This window comes from Nomia melanderi, chromosome 11 (assembly GCF_051020985.1).
Source record: "Nomia melanderi isolate GNS246 chromosome 11, iyNomMela1, whole genome shotgun sequence".
NCBI lineage: Eukaryota > Metazoa > Arthropoda > Insecta > Hymenoptera > Halictidae > Nomia > Nomia melanderi.
This window is the reverse complement of record NC_135009.1, coordinates 6443647-6462177: the sequence shown is the minus strand read 5'-3', so window position 1 is coordinate 6462177 and position 18531 is coordinate 6443647. Positions and strand designations below refer to the sequence as shown.

Genomic DNA, 18531 nt, shown 5'->3' with positions numbered 1-18531 from the left:
AATGTATTCGTTTTCGTCGGAATCATTAATGTCGATTCTCAAATAACATTCGTGCTCAATCACACACTCGGCCGGCGTGTACTTAAAGTTCGATTAACGCGCCCTGCGCGGTGTAAAGTACATCGAGGAACTAATGCAGCCGCACACACGTACCCGTCACGACTATAACAACGTAGCGAATAACCGCTCAACATAGACGAAGAAGGAAAGCAACAAGACCAACCTCGGTGTACTTATGTTTTATCACAGAACGCGGGGCTGCAGGCCTCGCGGATTATTCGCGTTATCCGAACGTGACCTTTGCTTTCAGAATCCCGCGTGATGCAAGCATGCTCGTCCTTCCTGCAATTTTCGTCATCCTTCGGATGATTCGATTATTAAATTCGAAACAGCAATGATACACGCGAGATAATGCTACTGATCATTGCTGTTTATTCTCCGATAATATTGATTCTATTTTAAAGCGATCATCGTGTATCGGTTTCATCGAGCAAAGGTGAAATGTGTAATTTGGAAATAAATGAAAGACGGTCATTTTTGGAAATAAATTCTTCTTCTTAGGAAATATAAATATATATATATATATATATATATATATATATATAACAAATTATGGTTGTCAATAGCATTGATCATTAGTTTACATACCAAAATATGTAGCTGAAGAAAAATAATAGCAGAAAGTTTTATTTGTGAATTTTAACATATTGAAGAATATGTATGAAACATTTCTACTACATATACACGCTACTTAATAAACGTAATTGCATAATATTGAATGCTTGACCGACTTCTGTTCGAAATTGCATTGAAAAGCTAACGATTGCTCCAATATACAAATCATACGAGACGCATGGGTCACTTTCTTATATCTTGGTTAATTAAACGGCTATTGTTAAGCAAATTATGGTTTGTGTTGCAACGGTAAATGGTGGATGGGAATACATCGTGATGTTCGTAATTAATATCGGCACGCATAAAAAAATAGATGTTAATAGAATAAAGCACGTGACGTAACAATCAGGACTCTTTTATGGTGGCGCGTGGGATGCAGAAAATGGTTCTAACGTTTGTAAATGTCATCTTAATGGCACACATTTCTCGACTTATTGTTAGACACGTCCACACGCAACAGTATACACAGTGACACTCGTAACACGCATCAGTTCACCGAGTTTGACGCTCATTCAAAGCTCAGAGATAAAAGTTACGTTTCGAGGTTACTGCGGGATTGAAAATTTAAGACAGAAATTTAAATATTCTGAATTCAGGAAACATGGATTCTCTATATCAATGAATTTCTTTGGGATACAGAAAAGGAATTAAGTATAAATGACTATATCACGTTCTAAACAAAAGATGAAGATTCATTTTGAAGCTGTGGATTGAAATGTTTAGACACAGTAGCATAAAAAATTCAATTAAATTACATTACAAAATAAAAAATACTGAAGAATTTAGGTTATTTCATTGATAAGGCTTGAAAATTTGACTACTAATGGTAATCACTAATAATTAAAACAAACAATAAAAAAACACATGAAAATTATCTACAATTCAACCTTCAAAACATTTCAAAATTATGCACCTACTTTCAAAGAACTTGTTAAAGATTCCTCCAATAAATTCACGACTATACTCTATAATATGTGAATTTGTTGCTAATACTAGTTCGTTTATAATGACGAGCAAGACTCACGATGAAGAATAATTTAATAAAAATGAATATTATCTATTACCCATAAACAGAAAATTCGTTTGCATTCTTACAAATGATTAATACTGAAACAAACCATATTCGTACAATCGCAAGCAAAATCGTACGACAAGGGTTAATAAACGGATCTCGAAACTTCGAACCTGCTCCCAATTGCAACAATGCAATAGGCTAACAGGGTAGTGGTGCCACAGTCGAATATTAAAAGTCCGGGATCATTGGCCCGTTAGGATAGACGAGACGATTCAATTCGGTTTGAAAAAGACGAGGGGGGTGAATCGAGAGTCGTCGCCGCGCACAATGAAGCCAGGGCTGCGTTGTTGAGACAACGGACGAAGACAGCTGCCAGAACGTAGCCAACGTCCGCGACAAGACGGATGAGATCAGTTAAACCAAACTGCCTTCGTGACAAATCCTCCGTTTCCTCTGTCGGTTCGCGGCTCCGTTTCACTGTCGTTGACGCGGTTGCGTGGACGCTTGCACGCGCACGCCGACGGGCTATCGTTAGTAATTTCTATGTAGGACGACTGGCTTTAGTGTGATTCCTCAGGATTTCCGTCCACGACGTGGATCGGACTGATTGGTGGTAAACCAGCGTGTCACGACGAAGTCTCGTGTCTCTGCTCCAATGGACGTGCACAGCGGAGGGACGCGACTTAACTTCAGTCTTCTTTATTGTCTTTGCCAATTTAGGGATCTACAAGGTCTGCTTCTGAAGTCAACTGTTTAACGAGTGATACTTTCCAGTGGGTGTCTCCATGTTTGGGATTACTCTAATTTTTTTGTACTTCTATTAAAATGGTATCCTCGTAGAATAAGACTCTGTGAAGGTTTCTGAGAATGGTAAATGTTCGAGACATTGTAATTTCTTATGTAACTTATTCTATTTTGTAATTTCTTTTTCTTTGTGGAATGCACTGTATTCTAAGTTATAGTAATAACCAGCATTTTAAATTGACAATTGGTTGAACTTGTACATTGAATAGAATTTGTAAAAATTCTTTTGATTTTTGGAAACTTTTATAGAAAGTTGACTGAAGAGGTTTGATCTGAATTCTTTTTGCAGGGATTAGGTTTATGTAGGAAGATAGAGAACGAAACAGCTTGACTTGGGAATAATGTAGAAGAATACGATGTGATGTGTACAATAATTAGTCAATTGGACGCGACGAGCTTCATTTAATAGCCTTACGATTACGTTGGTGACGTAATACGGCTAATACTCTCTTTGCTTTCGCGACAATTTGCACGGGGTTTCCATTATTAGCGCGAGCGCAAATTAATTTTGCGGACGAGCAGGAAGGAAGGCGTAATTCACCAGTGGCTTTCTAGTGGCGTTGCAATTTACTCCGAAATTGAAACAATTAAAACCATTTTTTCCAGGCAAGTGATGCAGATTACTGTGCGAGTGTTTGCCCAGCCCGTTCGTTTATAGCCAGAAAGGGAAATGCTTGACTGGTTACGACACCCTAATAACTGAATTTCCAGTAGATTTCGCCGGGACTTATTTCCAGAACAATTCACTTCCGCGCATTGTCAAAATTACTATTATTTCCTTCTAACGTCGTAAATCGTTTCCTGCTCTCTTCCGTACACTCGCACGGAAACGTTACAGGTCTACACGAAAATATAGATGAATCTCTTGCCTAGCACAAAAACGCGTTAACATCGCTAAAAACATTAATTTGCTACTGCTACTGATTCGAATCTCTTCTCGTTACACAATCTTTCTTTTAACTGAAAATCGAAGTGAACAAAATTAAATGGTGAAACTTGACATACAAATTACGAAATTTAAAAACAAATACCTACATAGTTCGAACACTAAATAATATAATACATTTTAAATAATATTACTTTCCAAATCTAAGAGAGTAATTCAAATTTGACAAAAGTACAACCATTTAATCAAATTGAAGACCACTCATAATTGTTTTCCAACTCTAACTAAATATAATTCGATAGTTTTCAATTTTAATAAAAGCTTCAAACTTATCCCAACACGTCATCATTAACGATGAGAAACTTAGATAGATTCGAAAATAATGTAACTAAACTCTACGTGGCACGTCAGATGTATCCGGGCCGAGTCATCTCATTAATGACCAGCCGGCCGATTATCATCGCGACACGGTTGAATGATCCCGCGGCGTCGAAATGCGACGGAGTTACACGATAACGCGATAATGAACGTATGGCGTACAATCGGAGATTCGAATCGGCTGCGGTGCGGGTGCATGCCATCACGCCTCTTGTCGGAATTGCGTGTAGTTATGTTGCACCGGTACCGCCATTTCTCTGGACCCCGCAACTCTATTGACACTGAAACTACTGGGAGAAGATTCATTGATTTCCGTGCATCTGATACCCCGGACGAATCGATAAACGCGGATAAACGGTACGCCAAGTGAAGTCTTGCGAAAGACTGCGATGCGGAGGGATGATTCCATCGCAGATGAAAATATTGCGATGGTCCTGTGGATGCTGCCTTTAAATCTTTTCATTGTGTAATCAATAAACTATAACTTATAGAAGATATAATTAAATTCTTGACTATAATATGTTTTAGATGCGTAAACTATTCAATGAATTTCAAATCAATTTTGAAATTTCTTATTTGATTGTCATCTAAAAATTGAAACTACTCGATTTCTAGGGATAAAAGCATTATATAGAAAATAAAATACAATTTTCAGTTTTAATGAATTTACTATTTTACCACTAAATATGTTATTGAAAAAAATTAATGCTAAACTATGTTACTGTGTAAATGGTTGAAGTTAATAATTGAACAGTGACAACTTCCGTTTACAACCCTTTGATCGCCATGTCACCCGAATTACAGAACTTTCTGTAAAAATTCCAAAATTAATTTTCTCAGTGACATATCGAACAAATCAAACTGTATTTGTGATATATAAGAAGATTAGAAGATCAATTACTCCGAAAAATCTTGACGTTTCAATTTCTATTTCGTTAAGAAAATCGGGTTGTCTGTTAAATTATTGCGTATAACAAACAAACGTGATAAATAATTCCAAATTCAATCAACAAAATCCACCGACGATTCAAGAACCACTCGAACCAACTCGAAACTGTAATCCTTCCCCTTTCAAGGATAAGTTTAGTACAAAAATTCTCCAACAATAGCCAGCCTGTTATTGACCTTCGATCTCGGTCCACCGGTATGCGAGCCGCGCTAGGTTTTCCAAGTAGCCGGGGAACATCTGAAAAGTACTCTTCGTCAGTGGGATGAAGCTAATTGAAATCTAGGATCCAATCTCGTGTAGCCGAGGTAACGACGCGACGGTGTCAATGCCGCGCGAGAGCGTACGCCGCCTCGAGTTCTCTCGACGCACGGAGAAACATATATTTTCTCTCTTTCTAATCCGCCGCGGCGGCCCGTGTTTTCCGTTCCCTCGTCGGGGATGAACTTCGACAAAGAAGGATGTACTCTCAATCAGCGTGGGCGACGATTTCTCGCCGCACCGCCGCGATACCTCGCGAACTCGGCCCGAACCGCCCACGTATAAATCAGAAGCGATGCGGGCGTGCCTCTCGAGCTATTCTCAGAACTAGACGACTTTCCTCTCGTTCTCCGGGTTTATTATGCATCGATATCTGTTACATCGTTGTTGGATCACCGGGCGCAACAACGAGTCATTGAATAAATTACATTCGCCGACGCTGAGTCGGCTACGACGCTCGCGGTAGTTTTATTCGAGGGGTACGAATTGCACGGGGTGTTCTGGTGAACTAACGAGAAGGGGATAATATCAGGCAAAAGAATATAAAGAAATATTATGTTCACTAAAGAAACGTATTGTGTTTTTTAAGAAAAGAATCGGAGTTTCAATGCTAAAGCTACTGAACAATTAAGTTGACTTTTAGAAGTTTCACCATAGAAACGACAAGAATATATCTACTGAAATTTTAATTATTTTACAATTCAATTTGTGTATTGTTACATCGAATTGCTTAATAATTTCTCAGATAAATACCTGTTATCTTTTTCATAATTGCAAAAAGACGAAATCAGGAATGGGTCGTTTTTACCGGCCTGGCAGTTTTTGTGTCAAGGAAAATTTCACTTCGACAATGCGTTGTATATTTTATTTGGAAGCTTTCTGTTGTCTTTTAGGATAGTTATTTGTAATATTTATATGTATGTTATGATATACATTGAAAAGTGAAGCGATAAGACTTTTTGGCCAATCTAATACAATGAAATTTGTTCATTTGAGAGGTTGTTTTTTAGACAGCTAAATGTGAATATTTTGAAAGCTTGATTGAATCCACTAAATACGAAAGATATAATCAGAAGAAAACTATAACACGTGAGAAAATTAATACAAAATGTACAATAGAACTTTTCGTTTGAAAATTTATTGAATACATTAACAATTATTCTGAATAAAGAAATTATTTTCTACTATATTTTTTATTTATTTGTTTATCTTATGTATTTTAGTTTTTACGTAATCAGGAACAAATCAACAGGATGTTAAACAAGAACACTTCTATTTGAAAAATATATTGAAGTTTCAATTTTCTCAAAATTGGGATCTTAAATGAACAAATTTTACTGCGTGTCCTCGATTTAATATCTTGCGTAGAATCACCCTTGGCTATAAAATACTCTGTACGTTACCACCTTTACCACATCTTACTGCTGCAAAATATTGCTTAGATAAATATTATTTGAGTTTCCTTTATAGATAAGTGCATACGGCTGCGCTGATGTGAATAAGTACTGCAACTGTTCAGTAGGAAATTCGTATTTCTATTATATCGTTCTTAGATGCCGAGAAATAAAGAATAAACACGGAATTATCGAAATACGACAAATCAAGGAAATATGACGCTCCAAGAATTTCATAAAAACTTATCATATGTAAATATACGTGACAGATTCAACTGAATTTCCTTTTAATCCATGTGCTCTGATTTACTGGAGATAATCTATAAAACATTTTACTATTGAAACAAATAGTGTCTTGCAAACAGGATACAGGGAACTCTAACACAATCTACAAATAATAAAAACTATTAAAATTTCTCGTTTATATAACTTTAACATTATTTTTACTGATGTGGCAAAATATACTTTAAAATTTTAACTTCAAATTATTTTCTAAGTTTAGATTCGGGAGGAGTAATTTCATAATCGTTACATGTAGGAGAAATCGAAAAGCCAATTAAGAAGAAATGATTAAATTTAGAAAATAATTTGAAACGAAAATTGAAGGTGTCCTTCTGCATTTATAGTACATAATAGTGTTAAATAAACATGTCAATTAATGAAACTGTTATTTCACAGGCATTGACTCGATAATTTTTCTGCAAAATCACTGCCCTCGACCATTCGAACGATACATACACGGATGCGGTACTCTGTTACACGTACACATGGTAGATTGTATGCATTAATGGAGGTAGGTAGTGCGAGTCATGACCTCGTGGATTACGTAATCGGTTGCAACGTGTGCGCGTATCAGAATGCCGATACGATACCGTCCCTATTTACACGGATCTGCCTCTGTCAGTTTTGCAACAGTATACCCGACCCTTCCAAGCGGAAGAATTCACCAAGTGCTTGCGATAACCACCCTCGACAAGTGGAAGATCTACTTTTACTAATCGTAATTTTAAACTGCAACTAAACATCACCATGGTTCTCAAATTTGTAAATTACAATTTCTAACATTACGATCGTTTAATTTAATTTCTTAAATCGACCCGACTATTTTTACCAATCGCGATTAGAAGCATAAAACGATTATCACCGTGAGATATCAGGGTTAAGGATTATATTTACAACTTCCTCCAATATTACGATCGTTCTTCACATTTGCAAACTCTTATCAATTTTAATTTCCTAATACACAGTCAGACGTGTCGCGAGTTTATTCAAGCAAACCGTCAATTTTTATTAATCACGATTTAAAGCATAAAACGATCATTACTATGGGATCCCACGTTTAAGGATTATAACTTCCTTCAGCGTAACGATCGTTCCTCGTATTTACAAAATCTTATCAATCCCTACTTCCTAAAATAGAGTTAGCCGGGTGTTACGAGTTCGTTGAACCGAACCGACCAGTCAATTTTTTTCCCTGAGAACGACCGACTGGAAACGATAGGATTGATGAAGCTATTCGCCATTGAAACATTAAATACGATTATCGCGGAACCAAGTTACAAAATGAACGTTTAGAATTTATGCTGTCGTTCTAACGAGACGAGAGCCCAGCGGGATCGAGTTTTCGACCGTGGAAGGGGCGCGACGATGTCGCTCTCGCCGTTGCAATTAGTATGCGTTCCCGGAACAGACACGCGATATGGAAAGAGAAAAGTTTCTCAGACTAGTTCTCCTAGCTGGCTTAACCTGCCTCGCATACCCCGGCGCGGACGAGATTCGCTCCGCGGCCAGCGAACATTCGAACTTTTGCAATCATTGATATACCATACGATCTGCCCGATTCAATGCGCGCTAGAAACATGAATGGACAGACTGGCAAGAAAATACATCAAGGCTGCGCTGCCCTGTTTCTATGTTTAGCAGGTTTTGTCATAACTCGAAGATATGGAAATTATCGACTGTTATTAATCGGAACTATGGATATTCATGCAAATATAGTATTTACGTACACTGGTACACAAAAGTGTTTGTAATTTATTAACCGGTAATTTTACCTGAAAGTTATTTCTTTCAACTTCGATGTATGTATTATACTTTAATTGCGGATTATATGATGAAATGATTGAAACAGTTTAATCTAATGAATACGATTTTAAATGCTTTTATAAAAACCTGTATTGCTTTCAGATGAAAATTGGTAAACTGCGAATCTAACTTAATTCGTGAATGACTTGCATTGCGGGAACACGAGTTATAATGGAAATATCGTATTGACCATATAAAAGATTTTTTTAATTTCTGTGTATATGTTTGAGGTATATGTAAGAATAATATGTATACATTTCATTGAAATCGAATAATGCACGCCTGAGATGGCAAATTCTATTGTAAAGATATCGATTTTAAATACTTTTGCACCTGTGATTTTTAAAATTAAATAAAATATATAAATATGTAAAAATTGTGTAAGCTGTATATTATAAAATCAATTTTATTATACTTTATTCTCTCATCGTTAAAATTATGTAATATAGGAGAAAATTATAGTAAATATGGTATATAAGGTACATAATATGGTATGTATTTATTCCCACTTTAAATAATAACTATCACATCAAAGTTTCATTATTCAAAATTCATCAGATTGATTTAACACATTCCATTTATTTCTTCTCCAAATGAGCAAATTGATTTAAAATAATCCAACAATAAAACAAGTGTTAATCTAAGTCCCATTTCCTTATCCACTGTACACAAAAACACGCAGTTGCACAAACATGTGCAGTGTAATGATTATTATTCATCGTCTGTCCGATGTTTAGTCTGTGAACTCTATGCGCGACTTCTGCAAGAAACTATCACACGTAAGTGGAAATTAATGTTCGGAAACAGATTATCAGAGATGGTCAGTCACTTTTTGTCAGCCGCAAATTTTTCAAGCTTGATATAAGATTCGATAAAGTAATATCGAAGAACAGTCGGTACCCGAGTGCTTTAATAGAGACGAATGAAATGTAGCAGATGCGCCGAGCAATCATTGCTCGTAAACTGGTCTAAAGTAACGTTAACTGATTTACTGCATTCTTATTACATCGGCGAGGTGGACAGGCGTCGCGGATGCCCCCTCGGAATGATGATAAATCATTAATCCGTTATCTAGTAATCTCCGGAAATTATTTCAGGCTTAATCGGACCCGATACACCGCGGGTCGGTAAGTCAACGCCGCGTGTGTGTTATTATTCGCAACTGCTCATCCTGTAACCAGTGTGTCCACATGCCAACTTTTTCCAGCGTTAAATTATTCATAGTTGCCGCGCCACTCGCAAAATGATCGTAAATTAAGCTTTGCAACTCTCGCGTCCTGTAGCTCGGCCATTCCACAGATCTATCACCAGGATGCTTACCGGGAAAAAGGATTCTTTTACCATGAGATTCTGCAGGTTCCGAAGAATAAAAAATGGAAAATGATGAGAAAATTACAGAAAATGCGTTTAAAATGAGGATATAGTCATAAGTAATCGTTATACTGTGAAACTTTGTACGTTTATAAGACGCAAAGATTTCTATAGTATTATCAAATAAAAGTTCTACTAAAAACGAGTACAGTTGTAGTTTAATTTGAATTTATTGAAAATATTTGCATAAATATTCGAAATCTAACGATTATGATTCATTTAGATACAACTTTCCTCGTCAATAAAATAACCATTGCAAAAATCATGCAATACACAATTTCAAAAATTACGGGTAACAAATTAATGCTCAATAAAAATAAATACCTAAAAATTTCGAAATGAACTACAAAGTAATTCGTTACTTCAAAGTAACATTATTCCAGACAAATCGAAAAAGCCAAAAAGAATAAAGACACAAAATATTTCAAATGTCTTATCTTTCATTAAAATTTCATAGAATCAGAAATACAATTTTCTCGTGGAGTAATACAACTTTCTCGAAAGTCAAAGATAGCTAAACCGCTGATACACAACTCACCCTCATTTACAAGGGAACGGGGCTGCCTAAGGAACGCTTGAACAGTCAAGGCACGTTTAACCTGAGCGCACGCAGGTGCTCGATCACTCACCCTCGAATAAATTAGCGACGATCAGTCTAGGCAACGCGAAATATGGAACGCGATAAATGATAACCTATTAAGGCTCGCTGCCGACCCCGGTATCGCTGCTAACAAATCAGGGCAACGCGAGGCTCGCGTTGCATCGCTGGTATTTCAACATTGGCAAGCCACTTTCCCGCTAATCCCGGTTTAACTCGGCTGTTAACGCGCGTTTCTTGCAAGCAGTACCGCACACATTTGTCAAAACATTGTTACGCTCGATTCACCCACCACGGAAAACCGTGCAGTCTCAATCCCTTAGATTGTTAACACTGAACGCACAGTAACCGGTCAAAGGACCGGTTTTAAAATTTGATTTAAAGTTTTGCATCCTCTTTCGTTGATTTAACACTAAACCTACCGGGCAGTTAAATTGACTTTTGGAAATTGCGCTATAGCAACTTCAAGAGTGCATTTATTGAGACTTTAATTGATTTACAATTCAGTTTGCATGGTGCTGAATCAATTTCGTTAATCATTTCTCAGAGAAATATCTGTTGTCTTTTTAACAATTACAAAATGAAGAAATCAAGAGTAGGTTATTCTGCACCAATAATGTTTTAGTATAAATATTACTCTGCCAGTGTTTCAAGGTTCGTCCTTTCTCTGTTCTTATTTTCAATAAGAAAAATGTACTGTCTAACTTGTCTATTTTTATTTTATAATCAATTATTTGACTGGTTACGGTAGGAATAGGTATATGCAAAGTGGTACGTTTGCGTTAAACACTCGAACAAGCCGGCGTTTTAAAGGCGGCCGGAACGCGCCAGCGTGTCTCGAAAATTCTTTCCACGTGGAGTATCACTTCCTGCGTTTCTTCTTTTTACCGTCATTTGCAGTTAACCGTGCTCGTTTATTACGGGCATATACCGACCTAGCGAGACTAGTTAATATATTCGAATTAATGAAAGCGTTAGCCGAGGGATTTCACGATTTCCCATCAGCTTAAGTGATTTTACTCCAGGAATAAAAGTTTCGTTTGATGTTTGCCAGCGGTGTCGGACGGAATCGTGAGCGACGCGGTTCACTTCCGGTAATGGGGGCTTAATACTTCACGGGAAAGTGTCCCCGTTATGATTGCGAGTAAGCGCCGTATCTCTCGCGGCCTGCAACCGCGATTACTAGGCGCTCGCTCACCCTCTCTGCACACACATACACCAGCAGACGCAGAGTACGGATGATTACGTGCCCGACTCGCGATTTTATTCTCTGAAACCTGGACGTGCTTAAGTTGCGGCGTGTTCCACTCGGGATGTACTCCCACGCCACGGTCCCTGCGAACGTGCGTTGCCCGGCTCGTGAGAAAAGGGTACTGCCGGCCGATGATGTCAAATGGGAAAATATTCGTCGATACGTATTCGGTGCCGTTACTCCAGGGAAATCGCACTGTATCATGGTGTCGGTTTACCCGGGATTACAATGGAAGGGTTGACCCTCGATCGCCACTTGTGGCGATTCGTCACGATGCTATAAGTGAGTTTTTTCTTTTTCGATGTTATTCTTTGGTATTTGTTATGTGTAACCACTTATGTCATTATATATCTATGTATCAGATATCGAAGAGAAATTTTTCTAAAAAATTAATTGAGAAAATGCAGTATTCGTAGTCTACGTGGACCTAATTGCGATGTTATGTGCATTTACAAGATACGGATTGTAAATACCACGATTTCTTTCAAATATCACGTAAAATAGCAATTAACCTGAATCTTATCTAGAATCTGACTTAGAATTCATTAAGGGGGGAAATACCTTTAGACGGATGAAAACGAGCTTATCTTTATGAATTTTTTTGTAAAGGAAAGGATTGTTTTACATTTTTGAAACTTTGCTTATCATTTATTATATTCTTTCTCTATTACAACGCATTTTTTGTTTTTCAAAATATTTAAAAATGGCGGAGTTATGTCCCTGTTTTTCGGGAAGGTTGTGGTGCGACTTATTAAATGGTGTAAGCTCTAGCATTGGCTACATTGATTTGAAACAAACCAGCAAGATATACTTCGATAACTAACATTTACAGTTTGTAGGTGAACCTAAAGAAAGTGAAAAATATTGAAAATTGAAGAAACGGCACGCTTTAAAACAGAAATTTCGAATTTTACATGAAATTTTCGCTATATTTTGCAATAAAAAGGTACTTGTATTTACAATTTATTTCATATCTCTAAGTTCATATAGAAGACAATATTGTTATAGATATGTGTGCAAAATTTCAGCAAGATTGATTGAGTAGTTTTTGAGTTATTGATTCCACCGATTTCGAAAATGTAGTTTTGAGATAAACACGTTCAAAGTTTCGATAAGTGATAACTCAATAATTTCAATGACTTATCAGCTAGTCTGCGATTCCTGCGCCATACAATATTCCTTCTGTTTCCTCATAGAGCTGATTTTCCTCTATACGTTGCTCTCTTCTTGCTTTTCGAGCCTCTTTGGTAGTTAATGAGGTGCGTCGCTCCTGTCGAATTATTCTCTGTTCGTCGATTTTGAGGGCGTATGTTTTTGCTTGTTTTCCAATTACAATATTCAAAGCACTCATAGTTCTTAAAACTGAAGCATATCCTTCGTTAAATAAGCCAGCTGCCAAATATGCTGCAATTTCAACAATTTTTATTTCTGAGTGCAGGTGCTTTGGAGCGAAGCACCAAACAGTTAAGTTGAAACTCTCGTTATTGTTCTGAGTGTGTCCGCCCAAGCACTTCTCAAGTAGATTATCTTCAGATAAATCTTCGTAAATTGGTAGGATGTGCTTCTGCACGTCTGGATGTAGTGGTGCAGGATGTTCTATAAGGTCCAAATTTGCTCCTGTAGCTAGAGCTTTCTGCCACTTGCACCAGCTGTCATTTCCTACCAGGCAGTATTCGTGCCTTGGATTTTCTTTGATGGAGCATAAGTGATAATACGAGGCCATTATAGCTTTCTTCATATTTTCCATACTATGAATATTTCTTCGTATGGCTAAGCCATAGTATGAGTTTCCTGATAAGCGCATCAGTCAGCTTGCCTTTTCCACAGATGTTTTTTGTTTTTTTTAATATTTCGAAGCCGGCAGTATGATAATTTTTCTTGTATAACGCAAACAATGTAAAGTAACATGTTTACAATGATTGAAACGGGGGAATTACGAAAGGCGGGTCCTCCGCTTCGAGCGCGTGAATATATACCTGCGGTGGGCTACCGCCTATGAGTCCTGATTATGGGGTATAGCATCAGAAGGGCTCCGAATTTCGCTTTGAAACTTTGGCACCATACTCTTAAGATGTTATACTAACTTCCTATAGAAAAAAAAATATTACGATTTTTTAAGGTTCTAAAGGTATTTCCCCCCTTAAGTAAATTGTTGAAACGTTTCGAAAATTTGAGTTAAGAAAACAATGTATAGTAATATCTTTTTACTTAATGAAGTCTTGGTGCATTAAAAATTATATTCAATATTTTCAAGTACACTTGACCTTCGGTTTACGCGAAAATCCGTTCCACGTGGGTTTCTTTTACGCGAATGAAAATCCCGTAAATAGAGTCTGTCGGTACAAAAAAAAACAAAATATTGAAGAGAAAAGCTGGTATAAGTTTTAGAAATACATATTTATTTCACACAGCTTGACAAAAGAAAATAATAATAATGACATTTCAGAAAACAAAAGTATATTTTACTAGCTGTTACTAAATTGAGATCGCGTAAATTGAGATCGCGCGTAAAAACTACCGCGTAAATAGTGTTTCAACTTATCGCGTAAAAAAGAGGCTCGCACGAAAAAAGTCCGAGTAAATCGAGGATCAGGTGTAGTATAAAATATAATATATGCATTTATTCATTTCCAGTCTACATCCTGTGCTACATAAAAATTTATCAAGCCTAATAACAAGAGCACACGGAGTGTAAATAATGTTCCCGTCACATTAACAAAACAAACAACACACCGATACGGAATTCGAATAAAACAACAGCACATTATATTCCGATAAATTTGCAACCCGTCGGAAATAATTCGATGGCGACGGATAAGCCCGGCCGACGAGAGCGGCGCGTTAAAAATGCACCTCTCTCCGCGCGGCAACAACTCAAACGCCTACCACGTGGCTTTCGACGCGTCTCGGCGCGCCGGTCAGAAAACAAATCGCCGTTCGCACTTATCGTGCGCGTCAATCGGCTCCGCCATTGTCTGTAAACACGTAAATTTCTGCCGGGTGTGTGGGAGACGATCCTTTCGTCTGGCCTCCCGGCGATCTTGACAACGCCGATCGGGAAGAGGAAGAGGACACGTCCCTCGGGCCTCGCATTCGTGTCTCCCGCGATACGATAGAACGAAAAGTAATCGCGATCTCACGAACTTTTACGGCCATCGCTCCTTCCATTGCGATTCAGTTCTGCTGCACGCGTGTTACGAATCGCGTGATGTATCAGCACCACGCCGCAAACTACTCCGCTGTCCGGCAATGACACGTTTAACAGTTCTATCTTTTTTAGCGAACCGTGGTCCAAACACCGTTCGTGGTACTTAAACTGGTCAGGTTTCCGATAAGCGCGTGATTTGTTAGCTGATTCTTGAGCTTAAGTATTTAGCACGAGTGTCGCGATTATTCTTTAGTTTTTAAATCATCGTTCGCGTTCATCGCCGAAAGGACTTGGATTTCTTATTTATTAATCCTCGAAGGATCGTTGTTTTCAACGATGATGTACATTCTTACTTATACATTTCTCTACGTGTTTTTTAAACGCATTTCCATGAAATGCAACGATTATTTTATTATATTTACCATAATTAACCGGTAACGTAAGTTATCTAGCTATAAGAAGGTTAAATGAAATCATTGTAAAGCTCTCTTCAATTTTTGCTTTCAAAATAGAATTTTTAAACAAGAGTATTGTAATACTCGTCCAAACAAAAAGAGAACATTTTGGTTGTTAACGTAAAGGATGCAATAAACTTCCAATTTACCTTCCGAGGCGGGAAATGTTAAAATACACAGTCGCAATACTATCTTTACCCCAGCTCAAAAACCATTAATCCGACAAAACTACACGAAGCATAATTATTAAACTAATCAATATGCATCACAATCCAAAAAACCACAAATAAACAAGCTGAAACGGAGCAAATAACCTCGATTCAAGAAACCTCCTCTTCAATAATCCCAGAATGAGATCAACGCACCTTCGAAACCCGCGTTCCACGTCATCACCGGCAGGAATCAAGTCAGCGGGCTCGCATTAGCGTGCCCATTAATCACAATTACGTGAATTCAGGCCTGGGCAGGACGCTCGCGCGCGCGCTGGTGCGTGATTCGTCCGGGCGCGGTTGCGCGCGAGCGTGGAATCGCGGAGGAGGAGAACGAGCGGGCTCGGCGCAGAAAACGCGCGAGTCACCGCGGTAAAAATACCGCCCACCGGGCCGATGCCCGGCAACAAACCCCTCTTGTCGTCGTTCTCGCAGCGGGTGGATAATCCCCGACCACCATGGAATTTCGATGGGACAGGAAGACCCCGGCGGACCCGGGGCTTCGTGCCGGACGGCCGCTCACGGAATTCTCGCGACCGGGCCAGGCCAGGCCGGATCGGATCGAGGCCCCAAGCCCCGGGCCAACGAAATAATTCCTCGATGAACGCTCACCGTGTTCCGTGGGGCACACCGGGCTTCTTCTTCGTCCGCTCGGGCATTCCACCGGACGACTCTGGTTCGTTTCTGCTTTATCGAGCATGCTGTTTTGTTAAATTAACCGAATGCCCGGCGAGCATCGTGCGTTTTTGCTCCGAATCCGGAGAGGCGAGGGGACTCTAATGTCGAGTCCACACTGCGCGGGTTACGAGGTTTTGGCAATAAGGACTTGGAGTCGCGAGTCGATTGCGATGAGAAGACATTCATCATTGTTCGATTTTGTTACGTTTAGAGCGCTCGTATTTTGAATTTATACCCAGTTGTCACTGTGTAAAAGAATTTTGTGTAAGAACTGAAAGCTACCAAGAGATTTAATTTCTTGCCATATGTAACAAAACGGAAGCTACAAAAATAAAATGTAACTCAGTTATTTTAAGTTCCAATTCCATAATATTTTGTTCTTGTGAATTGTGGTGGATACAGAAAAATTAGGAATTTTTCTTTGTTTCCTTGTAAATTACAAACAAAGCTATCGTAGGGAGCTCAGTCATGAAAGAAGTCATAAAACAAATGGTTAATCTTCAGTATGTGTGTTCCATCTGAATCTAAGTGTCGATGTTCAGTGAAAGGGATTAAAAGATTGTAACTCATGTGAAGAACAGACTTTTACGAGGCATTTTTGCGAAGGAATACGTGTATGTGCACAATTAATAGCGAACGTTAAGTAAATAAGCCTTTAACTGTTTGTGATCTGTTTATTCTCTAGCACCCATATATACACTATGCTACTTTTCTTCATGAATACCTCTCGAACAGTTTACAAACTGTTAGCGAACACTTCTGCCAAGCGTGTAGGCAGCATAACTAAGCGTTACGAAAGAGAAATAGATCGAAGCAGCGCAGGTTTCCTATGGTGTTTGATCGGAAAGAACCTGTTCGCAGCCCTCCGATACCGTATCTCGGTGAAATTCGCTCCGATATTTCATTACCCTCACGATGGAAGCTTTAAAAGTTACTCCTTGTTACTTCGGCCGGGAATCTTAGACACGTAGGAACCGATTAATCCTGCGGGATAGAGCGAGCAGTTTAATGAACAAGCCTCGCGCTGGGGAGTATTAGCTGTAATGAGGTTCAACTTGGCTTCGCTAGTACAATTTAGAGTGATTTGTATCGCAAGGATATATGAGGAATTAGTCTTTATTGCTACATTTTTTATTATTGCACGTGAACGTAAATGTTTTGAAAAATGTAGAAAGTTTAACGTTTTTTCGTGGATGCATGTGATCCAATGATAAAAATGTGCAAGTCAATAGGAACTTGAAACATAACATATGTAAGTACTAATAATACGATGGTATAATAATGTAATACTTTTAGCGAAGAAATCAATTTTAATGAAAACTGAAGAAACCAATACTAATAACGATCAAAATATAATCATAATACTAATGCGCTGTTCACTGATGATTTCAACCTAGTTTACGATCGCTATAATGCACTTTACATATACGCACCCTGGTGATAATGGCTAAGTAACTCGAGTCAGATAATAAATTGTGTACCAACGCGAGTAATAGTTACATTTTACGAGTTGTAAGCAAGTCCGAAATTAATGTAAATGTCTAAATAACATGAACCAGATACCTTCGATACAAATACAATTATTTCCTATCCGATGTTTCGATTCCGCGAGAAATACAAATCCTAAAAAAAAAGAAACGAACTCTATCGGAAAACCAATCCAAAACACCATAAAATTCAAATTCTCGCCGGAACCGCAATACGTTCTGATACAAAATAAAGTACAATACACTCCATTATCAAGTTCCTCCTCCAAACAACCCAGCAAACGAATCCTCACGCGCAACAATGCGCAATAACGCGGCCCGAGAACGAAATACTGTTCCCCATCTGAATGAAAGTTCTGAATGAGGAGGCGCGCGGTCGCAGCCGCATGGTAAATGTTATAGCATATAGAGGTGCATAAATACACGGCGATGTAAATATGCCCGGCGAAGGACGCTATCGAACGGTGGGCGCCCGTCGCGCGGCGGTGTATCGGCGTTCATCCCGTCTCGTCCGTTGCGAAACTTTCTCAACCGACGACAGCACACGGGAAGAAGCAAAAAGAGGAGAGGAAAAAAGGAAAATGATTCCGCACGATGCACTCTTTAAATTGGTATAATAACGCGATCGCCACGCGACGGACTTTCGAAATCGCGAGGCGTCCACGTTCAGATAAGTCGTTACAAGAAAAACTCGTTTGGGTGACGCGCGAATCTGCCTGGCAACGATTTTCTCCCGTTTTAGCGTGGATCGCCGCGCCGCGCTTATCGGCGACGCCGAGCCGATGCGGCATCGCGACCAGCCGAGCAGCCGGGCAGACGGGTTGGAAAACGTGGCCTCGCCGGCCAAATATGGCGTAAACGAGCGCGACTTCTTATGAAACTGGAGAGC

At 38.7% G+C, this 18531-nt stretch overlaps 2 protein-coding genes across 3 annotated transcripts in view; both read right to left on the bottom strand.

The window, feature by feature from the left end:
* Window positions 1–18531, bottom strand: part of N (neurogenic locus Notch protein) — a 336265-nt gene that overhangs the window by 274806 nt on the left and 42928 nt on the right. The gene's annotated exons all lie outside the window — the stretch shown is intronic.
* On the bottom strand, window positions 12813–13388 carry LOC116434209 (uncharacterized). Its single transcript, XM_031992927.2, has one exon. The coding sequence runs from the start codon at window positions 13386–13388 to the stop codon at window positions 12813–12815; it is 576 nt and encodes a 191-aa protein (XP_031848787.2).

Coding starts and splice junctions, on each gene's coding strand:
- LOC116434209 (XM_031992927.2), bottom strand. CDS start 13,388: ATGGCCTCGTATTATCACTTATGCTCCATCAAAGAAAATCCAAGGCAC.